The sequence below is a fragment of the Coturnix japonica genome, chromosome 3 (genome assembly GCF_001577835.2).
Source record: "Coturnix japonica isolate 7356 chromosome 3, Coturnix japonica 2.1, whole genome shotgun sequence".
Lineage (NCBI taxonomy): Eukaryota > Metazoa > Chordata > Aves > Galliformes > Phasianidae > Coturnix > Coturnix japonica.
Genome location: NC_029518.1, coordinates 74,311,047 through 74,337,718, shown reverse-complemented (window position 1 = coordinate 74,337,718; position 26,672 = coordinate 74,311,047). Strand labels below are relative to the sequence as shown.

The 26,672-nt window shown below is 39.3% G+C and overlaps 1 protein-coding gene across 5 annotated transcripts; it reads right to left on the bottom strand.

Annotated features, from left to right (window-relative positions):
- SLC17A5 (solute carrier family 17 member 5) lies at positions 1–26,444 on the bottom strand. Of its 5 annotated transcripts, none has more exons than XM_015859064.2 (12): positions 25,990–26,086; positions 25,009–25,086; positions 22,307–22,503; positions 20,715–20,948; positions 19,731–19,818; positions 16,946–17,032; positions 15,606–15,724; positions 14,272–14,430; positions 11,901–12,033; positions 8,558–8,705; positions 3,193–3,283; positions 1–1,671 (listed from the first exon to the last, which is right to left on the bottom strand). In XM_015859064.2, exons 2-12 carry the CDS (start codon positions 25,061–25,063, stop codon positions 1,534–1,536), a joined length of 1,449 nt encoding a protein of 482 aa, XP_015714550.1. In that variant the 5' UTR covers positions 25,064–25,086; positions 25,990–26,086; the 3' UTR covers positions 1–1,533. The 5 variants fall into 5 exon arrangements, with proteins under 5 accessions (XP_015714550.1, XP_015714551.1, XP_032299378.1 ...); XM_015859065.2 differs by having other exon boundaries at positions 25,999–26,017; XM_032443487.1 differs by lacking the exons at positions 25,009–25,086; positions 25,990–26,086 and adding an exon at positions 26,199–26,444 and having other exon boundaries at positions 20,715–20,870.
- Between the last annotated feature and the right edge of the window lie 228 nt (positions 26,445–26,672).

Below are 26,672 nucleotides of genomic sequence, written 5' to 3'. Positions count from 1 at the left end.
TGATTTCATCTGAAGTTCACATTGTTTATTGTGGAAATGCCGCAGACAAACAGATTTAAACATAGTTTTACCATCAGAGAATACAACGCTTCAAGGAAGGTCAAAACAAAATGGCTCTTAAAGCTAAAAAGAAGAGGCAGATGCCATTTCCTAGAAATGAAGGAAGGTAGGCTCCACCGGAGCAGTTTTAGTACTGGGCTTTTCTTTCGCACTGGTGGTAAATGAAAAGCCCAGAGCCCAGTGATTTTTTTCTCTTTTTTACCTAATTGCTCCAATCCAGGAATCTTTGGCACAGGAATTTTCCTTTGCTTTGTGACTACACGATTATTCAGCCATTTGTTCTTATCTAGGCCACTGCTTGAACAAACTTCATTTAATCCCAGTGTAGCACTTAACTGTATGTTGTGCAAATACTCTTGAGTGTCAAATTCTATGCTGACAGGAGACTCATAGCATCAGGATATTGCACTAGTTCTTACTATTCTCCTTTTACCTGACTAACAAAGCTATTGCAGAAGTGAACTGATTTTTCCTTATTTTTTTTACCTACCATAGCCTTATTTTACAGCATTTACACTGAAAAGCTGACAAATACATACATACATATAAATATATGTGTATAGGTATGCGAAAGAAGAAATAATTCCACTGCATTGATTTTAACTGACAAAAAAGGTGAACTGCCAAAGTGAAAGTTATTTTCATGTAAACGTGTAGATCTTCTATTTCTAGCTCACTCTTGTGGTTTAAATCCAGGCAGTGTACAGAGTTGAGCTGCTTCTTCTTTGCACGTTTTTGAATAAAAATAAGGCCTATTTAAAAACAACTGCACCACAGAGAACAGTAACACATGGCTTATTCTGTCAGTCACAATCATATATTTCACTTCCTCACTGCTCTGTATTAGTTGTGAAGCTGTAGTCCTGAAACAGGGAACATTTCCATTATTTGAAAACTTGTGCGTAAAATAGAGTAAAAATCAAGTGTGCATTTCTTAGACATCAATTAGAACACTAACAAAATAAAAGCTTACAAAGATTGTAGAAGACTAAAAATCTTTCAGTGTTTTTTTAAAAAGCCAGAACCTATCAATACCATCATGGAAATCAAGACGTTGCTTTTTGTGTATAATTATTTGCATGTCACTCCCCTTCATGGTGCTACATAATCACCTTGGGTTTTTCCTCTTATTTCGGTATCAGCAAATATCTGCCTAAACATTAATTCAGAAAACATTAATTAAAAACGGGAAGGAAATAGGTCTTAGCACACTGATTTGAAACACTGTCTCTGATCATACATTTGATATCAAGTTCTAGCATGAAACTATTCAATTTAATCTAAGTAGTCTCTCGTCTGGAAATAGCACACACACACATTGTCAAATGATTTTCAGTACAAAAGATACACAGATAAAATAGTTTAACTTAAAGGCTCTGAAGATTCCTAGGCATCAGTAGGGAAGGCACTTTTCTGGTCATGTAGTTTTAGCATATTGGGATTCGGCACAGCTTTGGTATTTCAATGTCTCCTTCAGTTTCTATGGAAGTGATAACTGCTGACTGCCCAGTCCTGAACTTCTCCACTTGCAAATAATGCAAAGAAAATCGCTCCAAATACATTAATGGAAGCAGCAATATAGAAAACTGTCTGCCATTCTCCCACAGTATTCTGTCAAAAAGAAGAGTTAAACAAAAAGAAGAAAAAGATGCAGTTAATTTGCAGCTCCACACTCAAGAAAAAATGAACTTTTAAAAGAGATGCTACATGCCTTGCCTACTTAAGCATAAATGCTACGCAACGTGACTTCACAGCAATGTGACATTATCATAGAATCATAAACTTACCCAGGTTGGAAAAGACCTCAAAGATCATCAAGTCCAACCGCAGCCTAACCATAGTACCCTAAATCTAACAACCCTCTGCTAAATCATATCTCTGAGCACCACAAATATTATAAACAAATTATCATTTCAGTCAACTTCAGTTTAACAATACACCTTACATAGTCAATGTACTTCTGATAGGGCTGTCTTTCTGGATCAGATGATCATCTGAGATGCACAGCCTTCATATCTAAATTCACAGTTGCATGAAGCCTCTGCAAACCCCGAGAACATCACTGTAACAAGAAACATGTCCTTGCTTTCTGGTCAGATGACCCTAGAGCTGAAGTAAGCAAAGCAGTAACTTCTTCCTAATGAGTACAACGTCTTTTACCCAAACCAGACAGCGAAGAGCTGTTTTTGTAGCAACAAAGAAGCTACATATACAGATGTCTTAGGGAGTTTGCTTTAAATTGTATTTTATTTAACAGATATATATTCCACCAAGACCATAAATGACCTTACCACAAAAAAACCCAGAATAACATCAGTGCAGTGCATTAGGATGAGAGGAAAAGCAAACAAAAAAACCCCAACGCAAACAATGCCACCGCTTGTTATGAACTTGGAAGAAGCTACTTTGCTTGGACTCACACGTTAGCATATTATTTTTAAGGAAATGACTGGCTACCAGCTCCAAAAGTTTATTGATATCAATTAACTTACTCTCCACTTTGTCTTAAAATGTTTTAAAGAAAAATAATATAGTTTATTTAGAAAAGTAATCAAATAACTTTTTGCTCCTGCTTTCTACTTTGAATCACCCTTTGTCTGACTAAGCAATCTTGGAGGTCAGATTGAACTCTGTTTAATTTAGAAGCAAGATAGCACAGCATAAAGCATCCTCATCACAGAGTGTACGCACAAAGGGGTGCATTATGAAAACTACACATTTGAATCTAGTTTATGGCTCATCTGACAAAAGCTGACTTTACAACTCCCAACCTCATGTGAGAGAACAATCTTGGAAAACAAGCAAGAGCTTGTCTTATTTTGCTGCAATAATACTACAACTGTCTTGTCTGGTTGGATTTTTGCAGGATCTGAACACGTCACAAAAATGTCCATTTTGTTCCTAGAGGATACAAGAACTGAATCACTACAACTTTAAAACCTCACACAGATCTTTGTACTTTTATTTTTCTCATCAAGGTTAGGAGCTAAGGCATTCACAGGAACAAACAACTTGTGTGTATATGCCAAATATAACTTAATGACTGCAGACTTGAGAGGATTGCCATTCAGTGGAGACAAAAATACAGCAATACAGAAAAAAAACCAGAACCCAACCAGTAAATTGACTTACATTATGAGTGAGGACTTTAGCAATAACTGGTCCCACCATTCCTGGGATAGTAGCAAAAGAATTTGTGATCCCAAGAAGAATTCCAGCATACCTGTAAGGGAAATTAACAACATTACTTATGAACTTATCGTGCTGATCGGTTACAGAAATAATTTTGTCTAATTGGATCACACAGGTTGCACCCTGATCACACCTGCAAGTTAAAACACAAGTGGGAATAGGTAGTTTCTGTTCTAGTAATGTCTCTGACAATTTGTGACATACGTCTCCATTTTCCAGGGGCCACTTAGGGAATTTACTTGAATTACTCACACTTTGCTTAGAATCCATAACCCAAAAACCACATCCCCCTTGCTAAGCCACAAACAAACTGCCTGGAATGGATCCACCAGAAAAGTTAAAAAAAGAAACATTGCATGCCTTGAAGTGGAAAAACAACAAAGAATATGACAGAACTCTGTCTGGCAACAGTAAGAGATGCTTCAGGTAACACTGCCAAAAAGGCAATTATCCCTAATCTGGATGGATATCCCCACTACACTACAGAGTGGTATTCAGAAGGCAAGAGTTCACAGAGCTCTGCACCAGTCCTTCCCTTCAGCTTTTTGTGGATCACAGCCAATGGGAAACACAGCTGACTCAACCTGTTCTACTTGTTGCCATTCTTGCGGCCCCATTCTGAGGCTTCCTGCTCCAGGAACAGTCTGCTTTAGCACACACGTGCACGTACATGCACCAGCGGCCATAAAAACTTGCTGGGAAAAAAAGCGGTAACTTGCTTAATATCTAAGTCTCAGCACCTCATCTTTGTGCAATTAAACATAAAACAGGAATGTTGCAATACCAAAAAGTCATGTTTGAAACAGCCGTACAAGCACAGACTTGTCACAGACTTAAGAGAAAAAAAGAGCTTGATATTTTACATCTGAGCTCAACCTTCCAGCCACCAGAGAACAGATTCCTGTGATTCAGATCTGGAAGGTAGGTTTGTTATTTGAACAATTACATAAAAAAATATTATCAGTTGTACATTACTGCAGGAAAACCTCAGCAGACAGAAAAGGTGGGCCCAGGTGAATCTAATGAGGTTCAACACAGCAAAGTGCAAAATTCTGCACTTGGGCCAAATGAATCCCAGACATATATACAGACTGAGAGGAGCAATCCTTGAGAAGTAGCCCTGCAGAGAAGGACCTTTGGGTCCTGGTGGATGAAAAACTGAACATGAGCTGGCAGTGTGCTCTTGCAGCTCAGAAAGTGAATTACCATTCACTGGTATCCACTGGTATTGCTGGTATCCATCAGGAGAAGGATGGCCAGAAGGGACAGGGAAGTGATTGCCCCTCTCTATTCTGCCCTTGTGAGGCCCCATCTGGAGTACTGTGCCCAGGTATGGAGCCCCCAGTACAAGAAAGACAGAGAACTGTTGGAGAGTAACCAGAGGTGGACCACAAATATGATCAGAGGGCTGCAGCACCTCCCCTACATAGAAAAGATGAGGAAGTTGGGCTTGTTCAGCCTGGAGAAGAGAAGGCTGAGAGGGCTGCAGCCCTCCAGTACATAAAGGGAGCCTATAAACAGGAGGGGAGTCAACTCTTTAAGAGAGTAGATAACAGCAGGACAAGGGGAAATTAAGTAGAGGGAGGGAAGATTTACATTGATGTCTTTACTATGAAAGTGGTGAGGTGCTGAGACATCCCTGGAGGTGTTCAAGGCCAGGTTGGATGGGGCCCTGGGCAGCCTGGTCTAGTATTACATGTGGAGGTTGGCAGCCCTGCATGTGGCAGGGGGATTGGAGCTTCATGATCCTTGAGGTCTCTTCCAACCCAAGACATTCTATGATCCTACGAAAATGGAGATCTATCTCAATTACTGCTTTCAGTTGTTCAGAATGCAATGGTGTCCTCATTGTTCTAACAATGACAACACAATAGAAATACAAAATTGCAACTCTAAAGAGAGATGTAGCTTGACACTTTGTTTTCTAGAATAGGGAAATTGAACCACACACAGTTATAACAGGTTGTGGTGCGTATCCAACCCAATAACATTACACAAACAGGTGTTTTTCCTGACAAGAGTCAATTATCAAGCCTATTTGTTGACTTGCCTTGAAAGCCTGCCATGCTCCAAACTGATACATACTGCAATGTATTTTAAACTGAGCTCCACTCCTATAATTAAATTATTATTTTATTAAATAAATGAGCACATTACATGTTCCTCTCTGAAACTGCTCAATACGCTTTCACAAACCCGAATATGAAAATGTGAAAAGCGCCCTTTTAAAGCCTTCAAATTTAGCCAAACACATGTTATCTTCATCACCTTTAAGCACTACAGCACTGCTAATAGAAATTTTCACAACTAACCACAGTTTAATAGTTTCTCTGGTCTTCACAGATGTTTGACAATTAACTGCTGGCTAAATGCCTCTGCTTTTGCCTGCTGTTTCTGACATAGGTTGCATTTTGATAGCACTTTGTGTTTAACACAGATAACAGCTATGCCACTCCCTCAGCACTGTGAAGACTCCAATATGAAACAGGAAAGAAAAAGTGGCACATCTGTAGAGCAAGAGTAATAGGAAGCTCTTGGTTGAAATCTTACGGCATAGTGGCCTAAGCAAATTCAATTTGACTTGCAGAGTAGTCTAGACATTCAGAGAGCTAGAATAAGAAATCCCAGTAGAACAACCCCACTGCTCTGCTCAACAATTCAGATGGCCTCATGAATGTGTGTGAAAAAACAAAACCACAGAGCAAATATTTTTCTTTCTCCAGCATCAGTGTTTTCATTCATTATTTTTTCCTGAGAATATAATCATTATATTATACGATATTATATGATATATGATCATTATATTAAGTTATATATCATAACTAAGAAAGGACCCTTCATTATTTCTAGTCAGCTTACCTTAAACAAAAACACAAACATTTTGTGTGCATTTTCAAGTTGCTTTGGATCACTTCTAGTTATTCTAATATATTTTACAGGAAAAAAGTACCAAGTTCTGAGTGAACTCTTAACAGAGGTTTCTTTTACACTTTCATGGACAACCTGTTTTGAGATTTCCACAGCTATGTCACTTTTTACACCTCAGTTGAAAATCCCTGCCATGGCCATTTCATCCAAGAAAGCTCAGACATTTGCAAAAAGTCAAGGAGGGGAAAAAAAAGCTTTTTCAAATAATTATTATTTCCTCTCAGACTTTCTGGTATTTCTGCATTTGAAGACTTTTTTCCTATGACTTTTATTACAAGGACATGCCCTTTCTGTCTTCATTTTGGCTTATTTGCCCCAAATGAAAGCATACATGTGCTAAATACAGAATCATGCCATATTCTTGCCCAGTAAAGCTTTCCTCTCTTAATTTCTGCATCTAAATTAATTGTTGCAAGCAGAATTTTAACCAACCCAAGGTCTTTTGAGTAGCACTTTTCACAAAATCAGCTTATTTTCACAACACTCTTGAGAGATAGAGGTTGCAATGTGATACACATCCAATAAACCGAGAATGAAAACATAGTCCAACAACATATGCACCTACTAAATGACTGATTTGAGGTCCTCAGGATTTCATCTGAAGAATATTTAGCAACACTGTTCTAACATTCAAAGCACAGCTCTTACTGAGTTTTGTCAAGGCTTAGTATTTTCATTTTTGCAAACTAGACTTCAGAGCTTGAAGAGACATTCTCAGGAAAGAAGTGATAAATCAGCTAGGCCTCAGTTAGCATCACTGGGTCCAGCATTAGCTTTTCAATAGATCTTTTTAAGATCAGACTCCAGCTTCTGTAGATTCCCTTTACATATTATGGTAGCCTGAAACACCTTCAAGAGCTCATCCATCATTATAACTAAAGAACACTTAAAAGAGCAGCTTCCTGAAGTTATAGGGTTTAAATAGACTGTCACACAAGAGTTTGACCAACCGACTCACTATGTGTAAACTCTGTGACAGAGCAATGAAAGGAATGAATCCCTGGTAACGTTCAGCTACCTTAAATGTGACCCTTCTTCTGTAATGCTCAGCCTCAGCCATTACATGCTACAAAAGGTAGAGGGCTTAGGAACAGAAGCCAGTTTTCCCCTATAAGCAAAGAGATTTGCAATGCGCAGGACAGAAGTAGACAAATCAAAACAGCGCAGACATCCAAGTTCTGCCATTAAATAACTTGCAAAAGTATTTTTTGCCATTAATGCTTATATTTTGTGGCTTTAAACACAGACATAATCCTAGCCAGTGTTCTACATTTTTAGCAAAGTTAAACTCACAGCAGATGTTACATCAGGGCTCGATAATATGCCAGGTATGGTGCTCTAACTAGATCTTCTGTATTCATAATTCTATTTGATATGAAACAAAGCATCACAGATGCTATTCTTCATACTTTGGTATTCAATTTATTGCAAACACAGCTGGGTACCGGTGTCTTCCTTCTTGCTTCCTACCTCATCTAATCTGCCAAGATTAATTTGACTCCCATTATTTCATATATTTCTCTTCAGTCAGCCCTCGAGGACCATCTTTTTAATTGCCAGTGCCTAGATGCCATTTTCTCCTTGGAACTGAGGTCTCCTGTAAGTGGTCCAGTTCTTAAGGATTTTTCCTAGTTAAAATCTCTACAGTTTTTTCCCCCCCTCTGCTCAGAGATAAACTATTTTCATCTCACACATTTCATCTCACACTCTTCACTGGTCGTGAAGTCATTTGATCCTGCTCAGACCCACGTACTATTGCAAACAGGTAAACTAAACACAGAGCAAAGTACTGGACTTCCACCACTTAGAAGTTCAAAAGAATACACACGCATTTGTGCTTTTCAGGAAGCTGATGGATCAGTCAGGTTCTGAATTTGTAATGGAAGAGAAGATCCAAACTGAAGTCCAATTTTTCATCACTTAGGAGTAATGGCACATACAGGATTCATCATCTAGTGGTAACAGGTCACCTACCCCAAAAAGACTTTAAACACCAGTATATTGAAATATGATTTTCAAAAATGTTTTGCCTGAATTATGGGACCTAAAATGGTTTACTCATATTAAAGTTTGGTGCTTCTGACAGAAAAGTTTCGAGGGGTGAACCACTTAATAAGAAAGTGTGTTTAAAACAGTGCAATTCAACTAATATCATGAATCAAATAGTGCCAAATCCGAGTAAATATAATTCCAGCAATTATTTATTATTCCAGGATCAAAAACTAAGTTATTTTAAGGTTTTTATACCACATCTTCTGCCAACATTTACATTTTCCTTTTCCCCCCCTTCAAATACAAGCTACTAGGCACCCCAGGAACACATAAGAAATGATTATAAATGTATCCAATCAGTAACAAAAGCTTCATCAATACTTACGAAGGTGCTATGTCCAGATGGTTGATGCTGTAACCAGATGTACAAAATCCTCCTAGTGTTGTTGATATGGTCACAAAAGCAACAGCCAGTTCATAGTTGCATCCTATGAACCCAGCCGCCACTAAGAACATCGCAGGTCCAATCATTCCTTTAAAACAGAAATTTTACAATCAAGGGACTTTATGCCAGAAAATTAACATGTTCTGAGCTGTGTGTACACACAATCTCTACCACCACCTAGTGCACAGAATCCAGCACTGCACTATGTGCATTACAGCGATCAGGAAAGAAGAGCAGATAGGTTGCAAACCTCTGGCGGTCTCAGGAAACATTGCACAAACTAGAAAAATTCTGCTCTGGCTTGAAAAAACAAACTTCATATGGACAACCAAAAATCAATGGCTAGTGAAAGTAGCTTCACAAGTTCATTTTATTTACCATTCTATAAAGACTAGACTATGCGTTGAGATTGACAGGTGATCAATGCACTATAAAGAAGCTGCTTCCATTTAAGTCTCTGTTTCAGCAGCCAACATGGACTTCTGTAAATCATAATAAAGACGAGCTGGAAGATTTCATATAAATACTTACATGCATAGCTCTCCCACAGACACCTTCTAGAATGAGTGTCATGTTTAATATCTGAACATCTGGTATGTCTACACCAGAGCCTGCTGAACACCTTAGAGAACCAGGCTAGCTTTTGAGACTTAGAATCATAGAATGGCCTGGCTTGAAACGAACCACAAAGATCACATAGTTTCAACCCCCTGCTATGTGCAGTTGCCAGCCACCAGACCAGGCTGCCCAGAGCCACATCCAACCTGGCCTTGAATGCCTCCAGGGATGGGGTATCCACAGCCTCCTTAGGCAACCTGTTCCAGTGTGTCACCACCCTCTATGTGAAAAACCTCCTCCTAATCTCTAACCTAAACCTCTCACAGTTTAAAACCATCCCCCCCTTGTCCTATCACTATTCACCCTTAAAATAGCTGCTCCCCCTCCTGCTTCGAGTACAGGAAGGCCACAATGAGGTTTCCTGGGAGCCTTCTCTTCTCCAAGCTAAACAAGCCTAGTTCCCAATTTCAGGCACTAGAAACAATTTAGATGGTATAGTAGCCATCATCCTTTCTGCAGTTAACTTTGGCACCCCATTTCCCCATACCACAGCTAGCTAGTTACATTACTTCATCACAAACTCCAAAACCAGCTCCAAATACATGCCAAAAAATGTTGGCTTCATCAACAAAACCCTTGAGCCCACTTTTTCCTTGCACAACAGCATGTTTTCCCCTTGGTTGTACAGACATAGGTGTGAGACCCTGCTGTAAAACCAGATCACCAGAACTAGACAGGCCTATGAAAACAAAAATACTTGAGAGTTTATCAGAAGAGCTGCTTTAAGGCAAGCAACTCAATCAGCATAATTGAAGAAGCAGAATATTAAGTGCACTAATGGATATATATCACATAGAATGCAACTTACATGGATCCTGTGCCTGATCTTCCCCCCTTTCCTTCTCTTTTAATCAACTTTTCTCTCTAAACACATTCTTTTATTCATTTTTAGTAAAAGCTTTATCCTTCTGACTTCAAATCACCTCTCCTTCCCATCAGTCAAGACCACTTTGGTCTTGGATTCTACTTAGTCTTTTCATCCTGGTAGCAACTGTAAATCTGGCAAGTGTATTCCCAATTCAGTTACCTAAGTCTTAAATAAACAAAATACTGAGCTGAGCAACACAGGCTCATGATGAATGACATCATCTCTCAGTTAGAGGATACGTTAGTAATAAGGATGTGTTTTGGCCTAAATGAAAATTCTGGTTATCTCTGGTTATTTCTTTCTCCGATATATCTACTTCTTTTTCTGTTCACTCTCACAAGACAACTGTAAAACTTCAGAGGCTGCAGGCTATGTTCCCAAGTATTGTAGCATTTCATCATTGTCTTGCCCACTAGAATACACACCTCGATCTCACAGTCACCTCAGTTTTTGTTATTTATTCTAGACTAACTCCTTTAATTTTGTCAATAATCTTTCTTCTGAAGAATCAGAGAAGGCACTAAATATTCCACCAATGTCTACAAGTCATAATTTCTTAAATGTTAAGTGAAACACAACATTTATGATCTAGTAGCAAAGATGACCATGTTTGATGTAGACTGTCATCTTGCTAAGATTACATTTAACATGAGAAGACATGGCAACTAGGGACAATACATGTGAATGTGGATTCTCATAACATTAAAAAGTTGTTCTTATTTGGAAACTAATTACTACTTCAGATCGAGGGACAGTTTACATCAACTTCTGTCTATTCACAGTTGCTACCGCAGTTATTACCTTTTACCATAATGCTACAGAGATTAATATACTGCAGTACTTAGCTTACACTTCATGATATTTTTAGAAAATTCACCAAGATGAATTCTCTGTTGGCTTCTTAATGACTAATATTAAGTCCACATAAATGCTACACTACTATTGAGGAGTTCAGCACTCCTCAGTAGGAAAAGAAACACATTCCAGTTATCTGGGGGGGAGAGGGAAGAGCAGGATGGATTTCACGTAGAATAAAAAGAACACACTGCTCAAAGCCATCAGTCCAGCAGCACTGTATTTTCTGTATCCAAACCACACATTGTTGTTTTTATAGTGGTACAGTCATGGTTCTGTTTTTAAGTCATGTTCACCACCAACAGAGTTGCATAAAATCTATAGTATAAAATCTATTAGTAGATCTAAAAGCATATATTTATCTAAAAGCATAAAATCTATTAGTATTTCTGGATTTCTCATTGTGACTTTCACTAATACCCTCCTCTATACTCGATTCCCTTTTTTAACCCTTTGTCAGAAAGAGTATCAGTTGGGATTTGATTTACTTGCTTTAATTTTTGAATATGTATTTTGAGTATTTCTATAGTCAGTGGAAAAGTCAGAAGAAAAAAAAAAGCACCTTTGGCCTGAGGGCTGGGCAGAGTAGAGGGTAAATCACATCCATCAGTTAAAACAGCACTAAACATTACGAGACAAATTATATAAATCAAAGGCAGTCAGAAAAGTGTGAGTGAAGCTTAAGACATGGGAATTCAAAGGAATACTATGTACTAGAAAACAATGTGATGCCAGATCACTAACCAAGCAAGTAGATGCCTAGACACACTGCAGCTAACCTCTTCCACTCCCTATTAATTAATATAATTGAAGAGCAGCTCCTTTTCAAGACTCATATAATCTTATCTCAGAACAAACTGCCACACTTCTCTTTCAAAGTTTTAATTTTTCTCAGACTGGTCCCATGGTGTGTTCCTAACTATAGACAATCCTTGCACTTACCTATTAGGGTAAAACACTTGCGAACATAAACAGTGGAGAAGCTCTGTGTTTCTCGTAAATGATCAGCAATTTGCCCAGACAGAATTATACAAAGCCAGCAGCCAAAATAAGGTAGTGCAGATAAAAAGCCATTCTGTTGAGATAAAAAGAAAACACGGTTAAAATACTAAAATGACAATTCAGTGTGCTGAAAAATCATTTGACTTGGAGCATTAAGGAAGTCTGAGTCAGGAACGTCAAAACCATCCATCTGTGCAACTACAGCTGGTTTTACCATAAGAGAGAAACCTACGGATAGAAAAGGCAAAGCATTTTAGTTACTGATGTGTAAACTCTTGGTTGTGTAACGTAACCTGTAACTACCAATGCAGCTAGCTGAAAAACTCAAAGGTATAAATCAGCAACTGGGATCAGGAAAAAGGAAACTACGCAAAATATCGTGTGGTCATGAACTTGATCATGCAAATTATTTTGAAACAGCAGCTTCAGATCAGCTATGGTACAAGCTACTTAAACTAAGTGCAAGCAATAACTATTAGTTACGGAGTATGTGATCACAGATTCAGTACTTTTAACAGTACGTTATCCCACAACTATATGCTGACACATCTGATACTGGCTATAATTGGAGACCAGATAAAGAATTAGGACTTTCATTAAATTCAGTTTGAACATCCTATGGTCCTATTATTCAGGATCTGCCATTACTTACACTGCAGTCACCTGCTGACTTCCCTTTCTTTAAATAAGAATTGTTTAGTAGTGACTTCTGCCTGAAACTGCATGTTTTTCTTCTGAAGAAGGAAATAAAGAGTTCTACTGAGCAGCATAGTAGAACTTTAACTAAGCTATGGTTAAAATCAGGTACCTGGACGGATACTGGATAGAAATACTTTAACTTTTATTCATTATTCTACAAAGTATATTTGGCAAAGAAGAGGTAAGAGCTTTCCTAGGACTTTTGAATTGACACAAGACCGTGAATATGTTCACGGTCAATCATGTTCACGGTCAGCATTCAAATACATGGCTTGCTGGATTTCAATGCTAAGCTTTCAAAAGTAGCAACTAAAATTCTGACAAATATAAGATAAGTCTCAGTAACAACAACAACAAAGCAATTTAATTGAAGCACTGTGCAAAGATGGAGCATTGATTTTAATGGATCCATTTATTATAGGATGAAAACTGGTAGATTATGCAGTTGCTGCTGTAAAGTGTTTTAAACAATGCAACTTGCAACAAAACGTGTTGCAGAAAAGCTAGGCCAGTGCTATCTTGCAAAATAGGGTTTTTGGTTTTTTTTGTTTGTTTGTTTGCTTTTTTAAAGTGTCACAACAGACAGTAAAATGAAGTCACTCCAAGAAGGAGAAACATAACCCTTAGACATAGGAAATCATTTCACAACACAACCTGTTGGCATTTAATGTAGTGAAGTCTGACACATTACATGCACTGAGTGCTGTGGTAATACACGCCTTTAATAGATGCTTATTCAGGTATTCCCTCAGGAGGCTTAATAAGGAACCTAAACAGCTATTTTTTCCAGCCATTTTGTAGCAGGCTTGACTACAATCTTCTCTTATAGATACCACATATTCTCCTCTCACAATTGTTGGAAGTACCTCTTTCTTGCACAGTGTGCACTTTGCCCTAAACTAGTCTCACATTAAACCAGGAAAGGCTATGCTAAGCTTCAATTTCATTGAAAAACCATTATTCTGGTCATTATAATTTTGTTTCATCCCCTTTACCTTGTTAAAGTAAGGTCTTTAACTTCTGCTGCTCAACAAAGAAAGAAAATAATTATTTGGAAGGGGATTCGATGAGACTGAAGTGTTATTTTCCCCATCTTTTTTTAAAACTTTTACAGTTTCACTTATCCAATGATACTCTTTATTTCCAGTTAAAAGAAAAATAGCACTTTCCATGAGTGAGCAAAAAAGTAGATAACATTTCTGAAGCTATAAGACAAGCTGTAAGTCTTAAGGCAATCATGCAAACCAAGTAGCAGAAATATTTTTTCTTACAGTTACTATTTTGTAATAGAAATATTCTTTTTTGAAATATAGTTTTAAATGCATCTTCAGACAGAAAAATGTGTCAAAATGCTACTGCCAAGCTAAACATTAAATAATGTTTGAAATCCAATGGAAATTTCAATGCAGATAGCCTTGTAGACATTGCTGCTTAATTATGGAGAATTATTTCACCATTTCCAAATTAAAAAATTACATTCAAAGTTTCTTAAACAAGTTAATATAGTAACTATTAAGTATGGTTAGTTATTACATCTGTATAACAATGTATAGTTATTACAACTATATAACTAGTTAATTATAGTAACTATTATCTTAATTATTTATCTCACCTCCTCAGCATTAAACCGCAGGATCTCCTTCATGTATGTGGGTAAGAGTGTGAGAAGTGTATAGAAAGTCCAGTTATAGGAGAAATGGGCTACAACAATAGCCCAGACTGGAATGGATGTCAGTATAGGCCTCCAAGGAACAGATTTCTGTGTAGAAAGCTAGCAAGCAGGGAACAAGAATAAAAAAAAATAAGAACATCAAGATGAACTTTTAATGCAGATGCCATTACCCTACACAAATCTATAGTGATCACTCATTCAGAAGGGCACAAAGTGAGTTCACAGCAACAGATGCATTAAACAGCAATGATGAAATGACTGTGTTACTTTCTCACTGAATCACAAAATCACAGAATTATCAAGGTTGGAAAAGACCTAGAAGATCATCTAGTCCAACCATTACCAATACTTCCCAGCTAAATCATATTCATCAACACAACATCCAAACGTTTCTTGAACACTCCCATGGTCGGTGACTCCTCCACCTCCCTGGCAGTGCATTCCAATGCCTGACTACCCTTTCTGAGAAGTAATACTTCGTAATGTCCAGCCTGAATCTCCCCTGGCGCAGCTTAAAACCATTCCCTCTAGTTCTATCATCAATTACACGAGAGAAGAGGCCAACCTCCAGCTCATTACAACTTCCCTCCAGGAAGTTATAGAGAGCAATAAGGTCTCCCCTGAGCCTCCTCTTCTCCAGGCTGAAGATATACTCATGCATGTTACTGCTCCGCTATTAACTACAGCAACTTAAACCAATCACTTTCACACTTTGTAATGAGAATTTTTAAAAAGTAATGGATACAATATATGCCTTCCCTTACCATGATTTCTTTCCTCTTGTTTTTACCATAAATGATTGAATATTTAAAGTCAGTCCTCATGAGTTTGGCTGAATCTTAACTCAGACAACTTCACAGCTTAGAAATGTGTATTCCCAGTCATAGGAAAAAACTAATAGAAATTGTCTCATAATAGCATTTCCAAAACGTTTTCTCTACAAATAGTAATCTCTCTCATCTCTAACACAGAAGATTCATGTTGAGAATGTTGTTTTACAGATTTTAAAGACATCATACAGGTCTATTTTTGGTATTAAAAAAAAGCTCAAGTTGTATTACTTGTCATTAAAATAACACCACAATAATAGCTGTGACAAAAGCCTTGATAGATTAACAATTTTTCTCATTTACACAATCACGTATTTTTCTTTTGACATATCCTGTCTTTATCTCAGATTAATGTTTTTCTAGACATCAGAGCATTATGCTAACAACAATACTTGCGGTTTATGTTGCTGCTTAAGTAAACATGATTACAATAATTTGCTATACCTGGTCTTTTAGTGAAGAAAGAATATATTCCCTTTCAGCATGTGAAATACGCTTGTGAGTTTCTGGTTTATTGCTAACCAGCCACATCCAGAAGAAGAACCACAACACACCAAGCGTACCTGTTATTGGAAAAAGATGGATGAAGAGGTATGAATAAAACCAGAATCAATTCTATCGAGTGAAAAATATTCTCAGATAATTTAGAAAAAATAATCCATTAAAATTATATTAAAGTATTTGGAAAAACCTTCTCTCTACTTACAAACAGTAGCTCCCCCAAGTGGCTTAACAATAGAGTAAGTAGCAAAGGATGACTATGCAGGAAAGGGATGTTTGTTCTTTTTTTTTTGTCCTCCTCTCTAGGAAATGCCTTGTAGAGCAAGGAAAATGCATACACATATATACTGTATTTTCATCCATCACACAGAACAGCCATAAAGAATATAGCTCAGACAGAGGAATTTAATCTCAAAAAACCCTTTGCATGCATACGTGCAGAGTATCACTATACATGGCTTATCTGATGTACCAGCATTTATTTTCCATTTTATGCAATGTTTCCAGAACTATCATTTGAAAAAGTTAACTTTTCAATAATCAAGCCAAATGAACTGTACTTTTACTCAACAACCAGTGTAACTTTTTGCATTTTGTCTAGTTCCGTTTCCTTCTTTTTTAATTACACAAAAATCAAGAGCATGTTTTGATGAACTAAGTGTAAACTTTCTGTTTTATTCCGATTCTCTTCCCTATGCAGAACATGAAACAGCTTAGAAATGTAAACAGGCCAATAAAAAGCATCAGTTTGATCTATGACATCTTATCAGAAAATTTATTGTGTTTGAGCTCCTTCTAGAACATAGCTCACAGCAAACATGCTATGCTTTGCATTTTGGACATTCTTTCAGAGTTCCTGTGACTGCTAGAGATTTTACACATAGTCTCTATTTAAAGCAGCAATAACTTTTCACATGTTATTTCATGCAGAGTAGAAATTCACTCCTGGGATTAACATTATTAACTCAATTTCACACTTCAAGTAAGAAATTCCAGCCTGTTATTTCTGTGTGGAGGGAATGCTGAAAACATTTGACTTGTACCAGCTTTTGTTCAACTTGGAGAGACACCTTTGCTCGCTGGAAGCAAAGCTTACATATCCATGCAAAGGAGTTCACTTGCTTTAAATATCTTTAACTTCCCAGGAGGAAAAGAAATGACAGCCCGACATGCCAAACATATTATTAAAAAAATTAAATAAGTTTCATACAGGAGGTTTTAAACAACACACCGTGACTTTCAGAAAGAATATGGATTATACCTTTAATAATAAAAACCCTTACCAAATAGGTAAAACACGTAAACCCAGTTCATATAGTAGCAAATTAAACCACTCAGTGGCAGAGAGACAACAGTTCCCATCTGTGCACCTAGCAGAGGAAAGCAAAACAAAGTATAAAAACAATCATTAGTTCATCATTAGACTCTTTAATTTGTTTTTTCTCACTTTTATTTTATTTTCCTGCAAGAAAACATGCAGGTAAGATTTGCCACAACCACTATAAGACTGCCATTTCATCACCTAAAGGAAAATGGCACAACAAACTGCTTTGTCAACTCCACAGAAATGGAGTCACAAACATCCAAAATAACAGTCAATGAGCAATAAAAAAAACATTTATGACATATTCACCTCCAAACAAGTGGTGGCTGCAGTACATTCAAAACAATAAAGCTCAATCAACAGACACTGTTGACAAAGCTGACCACAGTACAATTATGGACTTCAAAAGGAAGGAAGGGGAGGAAATAATATTCTGAAGTTATGAAATTAATTTGCATTGCTTATAATTCCTACTAGCGGCACTGAAACAGGAACACCAGAAACAAGAGCCAGAAGGTATCCCTATAACCAGTAGGTTCTAATTGCATAGTCCCTAAATTTGGGTGTGTAAAACCAGGCAAGGAATGGAAAGATTAGCAGATTCCAGTTCAGATATTAGCAGGAAAGGACAGCTCTTGAATAATAATTGAAGAAATATTGTTGAAAGGGTGGAGGTGGTGCCCATACCGTTTAAATACTTAAGAACACTCAACTGGGGACAAACATAAAAGCTTATCTCTTTATATTAGTTATACAATTGCTTTTCCAAATCTAATCTCAATTCAGAAAACATCAGATTATGTTAATATGTTGGCTCCCTAGATACCATCTTTTTGGAACAGTTTTTGTTCGAGGCAGAAAGCTTCAAACACAGAACAACAAAGCCAAGTGCTTTGTTAAATACAACAGTGCTTTGTTAAATACTCAAAATAACAATTACATACAACTCTGTCACTTGCTCCCTTGGAAAGTCAGTACTATCATGTCATTTTAAGCTGCAGACCACATGACTGCCAAGCACGGAAATGTGAGGAAAAGGAAACACTTTGCTAAGATTATGCAAGATGCCTTGTCCATCCATGCCTGTTTACTATCAGTTGTTCAAGGCCAAGGTCTCTTCTCACTTCCAATTTGGAATGCGGCTTCACGGAGGAACAACTGAAAAGCTCCTAAAGCTAAAAGCAATAAGTGTCAATCCCAGCCATCTCCTTGCTCTCCACTTTTGTGTGCTGGCTCTCACATGCAAACTTTTTTTTTAAAGCAGATTTAATTCACTAGTGTGGGAAAAAAAACACAAAAAAGAGAAGAAACTGTCTGATGGACTAGGTGGGTTAAAGCGGCTCATGTGAGGGTCTGATGAGGGCTTGAAATAGCATACAGGAAGGAATGAGGCATGTGGCTAGAAGGGAAGTGTAAAAATGGGAAGATGAAAGGACTAAGGCTTCATTCCTGCTGGCACAACTGAGCTACCAGACTCACTAGAAACTGCAGCTGGTGCTTACATGGTATCGCCCTGTCTTCCTCATGAAGCCCAGGTCCAAGTATTAAGCTGCCACAGAATTAGTTACTAACAGCAGAAAGTTAAACAAGCCATTAACTGAATTTAAAATTTGTCACCCTTAGAGAAGAAACATATTTGGAATGGTACATTCAGAAAACTGCATTTTTCACTTGTTCCACATGGAGTGGATTGAGACGTGTGTGAGACCAGTAAAACTTGAAAACAAAAGAAGGCTCAGTGGGTTGGGGCAAGAGCAACTCATCCCGGAAGCTCAGGGTATAATGCAGGGTGTGACTGATTAGAGCCACTGTTTAAGAAAGAAAAAAGCTGATTATCTCATCACAAAGGCTACGGGAGTTAGCCTTTGTTTTGAACAAACAGCCCCATCATCAGTTGAGTAGATCAATTGATAGTGTAGATGTTTCTCCCTAGCAGCACGTGAATGTCTGTCCCTTTTAGATAGCTAGGCCAGCACCGGGGGAGTGAATACATGACACAGTACAGACTATAAAAATTGAACAATCTAAAGAATAATTTTGAAAAGAGCATCAGGTTTGAGCTGCCTTCAACCCACATACTGCTTCCCAGCAAGTGGAACTGCCCAGCAACGTGACTGTGAGCATATACAGATGAGGGGAATCACACTGATATTGTGATTGAACTGGGTGTTGTAACTTCTAGACCTTGCAAAGCGTAAACTGTATCTGTCCTATGTTATCGGTATATGCTGTAAATCAAAAGTTCTATGTAACATCAAGTATCTTGAAGAAGTAAACTTTCTATGAAACATTACATCCTCCACACATGGAATGCCTAAAAGAACATGGTACTGATCTCTGAATCTCCAACCAGTAACTTGAAGCATTACCGAGAGCTTCCCCAAGTTCCTCCCAAAACACCTTAAGAAAAAAAGAAAAAAGCCATATGCTGTGATTCTGCCCTATTTTGTTTCTACTATTGTATCTCCTTTGTTCACAGTATCTTCTATTAAGCAGCTTCACAGTAACTCTTTGCACCGCATGATACTGAAGCTTGAAGTTTATACATCATTGCAGATGAATACCTTTTCTCAAGTCACAAAAAGCGAAGATAATGAATGCAAAGCAAGATTTAACTCAATGCTATGCCGTCCAGATTAAATCCTGATTAAAACTGATAATATAAATCCCTTTGATTTAAGTCAATCCTCCCTGTTAGGGCAGTAAAAAGGCATAATCCTGTTATTAGTGTGGGAATTTCTCACCTGCATATGAAATACTGAGAAGCTTGCTGCGTTCCAGGGGAGGAGCCCAGGAAGACCACATTGAATGCATAGCTGGGAAGGTAACACCCTAGATAAATAAAGAATCAATTCTGTTAATAAGTAGCAGTTTTATAACTTCTTTCAAGTTTTCATGTTTCAAACTGTATTTCATTAAAAAGCAGTAGTAAAATTTGTTAGGCTCTTGTTTAGAATGAAACCACTTGGGGAAAAACAAACAAAAGAGCATGCAGTGTATGAGAATCAAGAAGCAGAATCAATTTCTTCTGCTTTTGGTTCCGTATATACCGGAAAAGCTTCAAGAATACAAACAATACTCTTTTGAGCTCCCGGGTTCTGACTAAATAAGGATGGATAACTTTAGTTTTGTCTTATGTGTTCTTACAAATAAAAATAAGGTGTATTTGTTAATTATTCAAAAAAGTAAAATTAAGGTACTCAAAATAAAACAATCCATTTACAGCTACAGCATACCAACATACAGACATGGGTCTGCAGCACAGGCCGTATGAGGAGAGGCTGAAGGAGCCTGGAGAAGAGGAGGGTCAGGGGAGACATTATTGCTCTCTATAACTTCCTGAAGGGAGGTTGCCGTGAGCTGGGGGTCGGCCTCTGGGGTTGTCATTAGTGATAGGACTAGAGCGAATGGTTTTAAGCTACATCAGGGGAGATTCAGGCTGGACATTAGGAAATATTACTTCTCAGAAAGGGTGGTCAGGCACTGGAATGGACTGCACAGGGAGGTGGTGGAGTCACCGACCCTGGGGGTGTTCAAGGAACGACTGAATGTTGTGTTGAGGGACATGGTTTAGTGGGAGCTATTGGTAATATGTGAACGGTTGGACTGGATGACCTTTTAGGTCTTTTCCAACCTTGGTGATTCCATGATTCATGGGGTCTAATTCCTATGATTTGTCACTACATTATTCAGATATATTTTCAAGTTACATGGAGAAAAACAGTTACCTCTCCCAGTCCTTCCAAGACTCTGACAGCAATGAGGTAGCCAACTCCCAAATCTGCAGCTAATGGAGTAAGCAAGGTGAACACAGAGGTACCAAAGATGCCAAACCCCAACAAGAGCTTCCCTCCGATTTTGCTTGCAAGATATCCACCTGGAATCTGAGTAATGATATAGCCATAGAAAAAAGAACCAAGGATCCATCCCTGAGTATCAGCATCCCAAGGATACTTTTTCCCCTAAAAGAAAAAACAAAACCCCAAATACAGTAAGTTCAAAATAGTTTCTCTGACCATATTTTATACAAATTTACTCCCTTTTTTAATCCTTCATGCCTAAATCACAAATCTTTCATGGCCTTCCCCCTAGGGAGGCAATCAAAGTTGCACTGAAAGCTAATTCAAGTACTTTACATTGAACAAACATATCTACGTCAAGTACAAAAACCATCACAATATTAAATATAAGTCCTCAGATGGTTATCCCTTTCTGAGCTATAAACAACTTGGTTAAGTGATACAGGTACTGGTTGTGGGGATGTGTCTACATGAGTGTGGATCTCACTTCTGTATCACAATGTGGACGTTTTGTCAGACCCTGAAAAAAAGGATTTTCCTGCAGAAAAGTCATGGAGAGAAAAGCAAGAAAAGAGATGCAGATGTCTTTAAATTTAAAATGAAGAAAGAGCAGACAAGGACAGGACTCACAGAGATATGTGGAAGAACAGAATAAGGATGGCAGAGTGAAGGTGAGTCTAGCAAAGGAGTCAATAAAGGCAAAGATAATTGAGATAAGGAAGTTAGAGTCAAAAAGAGGACACCAATCATTGCCCAAGGAAGTGGTTTTCAAGCTTGGGATCACTTCCAGAAGTCCTCTAAAAGAGCAGCATCCATTTCACAGAAGCAATGAGAGAGAAACTTCTTCCCATTCAGCACATGGTTATCATTTGCCCACAATAAATAATAAATGACCTCTAAACAAACAAATGAAGGCAAGAAGAGGGCAAGAGTGCTCATTAATAAACTTAATTATGATGTGAGATTTACGCAGGTCCAAACCCAAAACCTTTATTTGATGTAACATTTCATAGCTAAGAAACATGATTTTAAGGATTACTGCATGGGAAGTCAAGAGATGAAGGATACAAAGACAAGAACCATGATCTGGGAAGGAGATCAAAGAAGCAACATTATTATTGCACATTAATTTGTAATAAAATTTTATGCCATCAAGACAGCAAGAAAAACAGGTAAATACAGAGAGCCAGGTGAGTTCCAACACACATGTAACACTAATGGTTGATCACTGGCAAACCATAGTGCATCATAATAGATCTATAAGGTCAGATCAGCCAATTTGTAAAGGGCAAAGAAGGAATATGTATTAAAAAAGAAAACACCATAAGCACAGCAATTCAAAATCAGATGGTTACGTAAAAGACATGTTTTTTTCTCAGAATTGCTTTAAAAGAACCACTGTAAGGGCCATCTGGTACAGATCAGCCAGTTCTGACAGTTAAATATGAGTCACCTATTGCAAACTTTATTAAAAACAACTTCATGTGCTACGTTTCAGAACAATACGTTCAAGACCTCACCGTTGTGTTGCGAGGAACATTTATGGTGGAGGAATGCTCTGGACACACATGGAAAGTTGTATTCTTTGCTAAGCTTGCGTTAGGCTCCACCATGTCCACCAGAGCAACGCTTAGGTTCACACGTAATGCATACAGAAGGAAGAACCCAAAAAAGGCCAGCAGTGCCAGGTTGTAGCGAGCTGAGCAGCATGCACGGACTGAAATGAGAATAAAAACGAAGGCTTTGTTTTAACACAACCTTACAAACAAGCAAAAAATAAAAACAATTAAGAACAAACAAAACAGAACAAGTGATATATATATATATTAAACTAATAATCTCAGAAATTTATGGATTAGAATAAATAAATCAAGAAAAGTTGATTTGTTCCAGTCTCAAGGGGCATTTCAACAGGGACAGAGGGCTGGGGGAGAAAAATAACATCCATTTTTTTGCTGGAGTACAAAACAAAAGTAATTCTGGTTTAGGCTCCTGGCAGCTATGTATACAAGCGTAAGAGCTGCAGTGGAAGGATTGGTTTAGAAACATGGTTTTGAAAGCTCCCTTGGAAAATACAGTAATAATTACTCAAATTGGAATTTCATGTAAAAATGAATAAATAAAAAAACAACAAACCAGCAAACAAAAAACTGACAACAGCAACAACTACAAAAGAGAGAGAGAGAGAGAGAAAGACCAGTGAGAAGCTTGATATATAACTGAAAAAAAAACCACCATAGAATCATGAAGGTTGGAAAAAAATTACCATCAAGCAAAATTGTCACCCCATCCCCACCATGCCCACCGAACCACATTCCTCAGTGCCACATCTCCACGTTTCTTGAACATCTCTGGGGATGGTGACTCCATCACCTCCCTGGGCAGCCTGTGCCAATGCCTCACCCACTGTTTCTGAGAAGAAATGTATCTACTATTCAACTTGAATCTCCCCAGGTGCAGCTTAAGGCCATTATCTCTCATCCTATTAAAATGGTTCAAGATGGACAGAAACTCTTATGGTAGCATTAAAGAACAGCCAGTTAGACTCCAGACAGTTTTCTAGGACAAGTTTTCCTTCTATAAATTTGTTTATAAAGAAAGGAAGCACTGCCAAGGCACTGCAGAACAGCAGCAGCTCCCAGACGCTCACTCTTGCCCCTCTTCAACAATTGAACGTGCCAAAGGAAAACAGGTTTTAGATTCAGCATTAAACCTGTACTGCAGCATTAAGATGACTATCAGCCATCTGCAATCAGCTTTCAGACTTTGCACCGTCATAGGTATCGATTTCCTCTAACAGCAGAACACTGCAGCACTTGGCAGAGATTGCCTGCCCATGCCAGGAAGTCTGAAGCAGAGCCAAGCTGCATCTTGGCCAGCACATCACTGGTGGCCATAGGGAGGCTGCACACAAGCACACTTTGTAGTTCTGCAGATACTCTTTGTAAACAGGGGATGCCTGAACCTACAATGTTGAACTGTTCAGAAAAGCCATCAATTTACACTTACAGTGATGAAACTACATTAGAAATAAATAAAAATATATAACATAAGAATACAAAACTCAGGAAAGACTGGGGATCAGCACTTATAGACACTGCGACAATTTATAGCCACTGTTTCTTTAACTATTTAGCACTGAAATTCTGAATAGAACAAGTAGATCTATGAACAACGGGACTCACTAGAGCCCAGTCTGCAGCTGCAGCATGTCTCTTGACTACGTTTTCTGATCTCCAATTCTTCCTTATCCCAGAAACAAGGAATCCTTGGCTGTAGGGGCACCAACAGAACCTTCCTACACAACTATAGTTTACATGACAGTTGTAGAACACTCTCATTTTTGAGGTCTCTATTCCTGATCAACTTTAGCTGAAGTTCACTATTGTTAATGCAAGTTGTTAGAAGGACAGCAAGGCAGCATTTGTTCTTTCTTTAGTAAATGAGTAACGTGATAGGCTGCTAAGCAAATACATAAAGCATCTTCCAGACCAACAGTAATGACAGGAGCAGCATTTGAAAAATAGGCTTATCTTGCTTTTAAATGATACAAGTGACAGCAGCCAATACTTTATTGCTTGCTTTACAAAAAACAGGCACCAAGAGCAGGAGGTGCTTACTGCACAAAAACAAGTCGAGCCCTCCATTACCTTTTATTGTTGTTTAAAATACAATTTCCTTTAAATCGACAGTGTATAGTCTTCAAATCAGTAACACTGAACATAATCACAAGAAGAGCTATTTAACCTTCCTGTTGTTGTACCCGTATTAGGTGGGGTTACACAATAATAACAGAAGGTTTAATACTGTACTATGCTGTAACCTTCCTTGGAAGCACAGGTTAACTGGAACATCCATTATTCTTCCTCTGGATGCCTCTTACTGGTATATACCCCAGAGAACAAGCTCCACAACATAACTATGTAAGAACTTTAAGCCACTAATGTCTTCTTTTTTTTTAACCCTGCTGTAAATAACTTATCACAAAAGTCTAATGAGCACACATCTATAAGGCTGAAATAAAAGTCTGCTAAATTATTGCTTCCCTATCTTCCCACCGAGTCTATCTGCAATACTTGAGAATATGAGGCCACATTAAAGGAACAGAAGATTCAAGAAGATTCTAAATATGTTTCCCAAACCTCCTCAGAACATTACCATATTTACTGGCAAAGGGATACCGCCATCACCCCCCAAAACTTCATGATATTGAAGATCTTACCTTGACTGACAGCCTCGGGTCCTACATCTAGGGATAATGCTGACTGTAGGGACATGTTTTATAACACTGAAGCTCTAACTGAACAAGAGTGTTAAAGTGCAGAATTAGGTCTGTGCTGAAGGTCGCATGGCAGTTATAGGAAGTTGCTTTTCTACCGCATTTTCCTTTAGGGTGAGGTACATCACAACGGATTGTGCAAGCCCAAGAATGTACTGCTTTGGTAAATGACCTGAACTCTTAATTCCCCGCTGGCGCTTTTCAGTTATTTCACTGTACTCCATATCTCAGAAGCACAAACAGTGCTGTCCATACAGCCTGTCCTGGGAGAGCCCACAGAACACCCTGATCTGCCCCAGCATGACTGGGCTCTGACCTTTAATGATCCTCTTCTCACTTTCACATAATCATAGAATTGAGTTGGATGGGACCCTTAGGGGTCATCCAGGCCAGCTCCCCTGCAATGAACACAGACAGCACTGCGAGATCAGGTTGCTCACAGCCCTGTCCAGCCTGACCTTGAGCATCTCCAAAGATGGGGCATCCACCACATCTCCAAGTAACACGTTCCAATGCTTCACTACCCTTGCTGTAAAAAACTCCTTCCTTATATTCAATCTAAATCTCCCCTCTTTTAGTTTGAAACCATTTCTCCCTGACTACACACAGCTAAAGAATATGTCCCGTTCTTTCTTATAGGATCTAACAGATCCTGAAAAGCTGCTCTTGGGTCTCCCTGGAGTCTCCTCCAGGTTGAACAGCCCCAGCTCTCAGCCTGTCCTCTCAGTAGAGGCATTTCATCCCCCGAATCAGTGTCAGACTATATCCTGATGCTATGCCCTACACGCCCTCCCTGTCCCCTACAGCCAGCTTCTTAGTCACGCTCGCTCTTGAAGCTCTGCCGCAGCCTCAGCAGCGAGGCCAGCGCTCCGGCGGGCACAACAGCTGGGCAGGCACCGACCCTATTTACGGCTATTTACGTGCCAAGGAAACCTGTGGGCTGCATCTCCCCGTCACCGCGCTGAGAACGAGCCTCCCCTCCCCGGATGGCGGCGGCAGGGCACCGGCCGGGCCCAGGCGAGCCCTAAGGGCGCCATGGCAACGCGACGCCGTGGAGCTGCGCCCCCTGCCGGTCCCGCGGCGGGGCACGGCCGGTGGTGCTGCTGCCCGCGGTGCCGCCCGTGTTATCTCACCCGCGCCCAGCTGGGACTCCTTCAGCAGCGGGGTGCGGTCTTCTCTCTCTTCGGGCTCCATCTCGCTGCTACTCGCTCGGCGGCAGCCACTGCAGAGAGGCCGGACCGCGGCTAGCAGCGCCGTAGCCCACCGGCAATGCACTGCGCTGCAGTGCGCTGCGCTGCCGAGCCGCGCTGTGCTCTGCCCCGCTGGCACCGGGCAGCGGCCGCCGCAGCCCTCTGATCACGTGATGGGGCTGACGGGCGGAAGCGGCCTCAGACGGCAGCTCGGCGCCGCTCCCGACGCGCCCTCTGCCGCCATGTTTGGTGAGGGCTGCGCTGGGCGGGCGGGGCGGGCAGGGGGAAGAGACTGAGTGAGGGGGGGGGTGCGGGTATCACAGTGTCACAGTGTCACAGTGTTGTGTGGGTTGGAAGGGACCTTAGAGATCATCGAGTCCAACCCCCGGGATTCGAGCCTCTGTGTAGCAGAGCGGC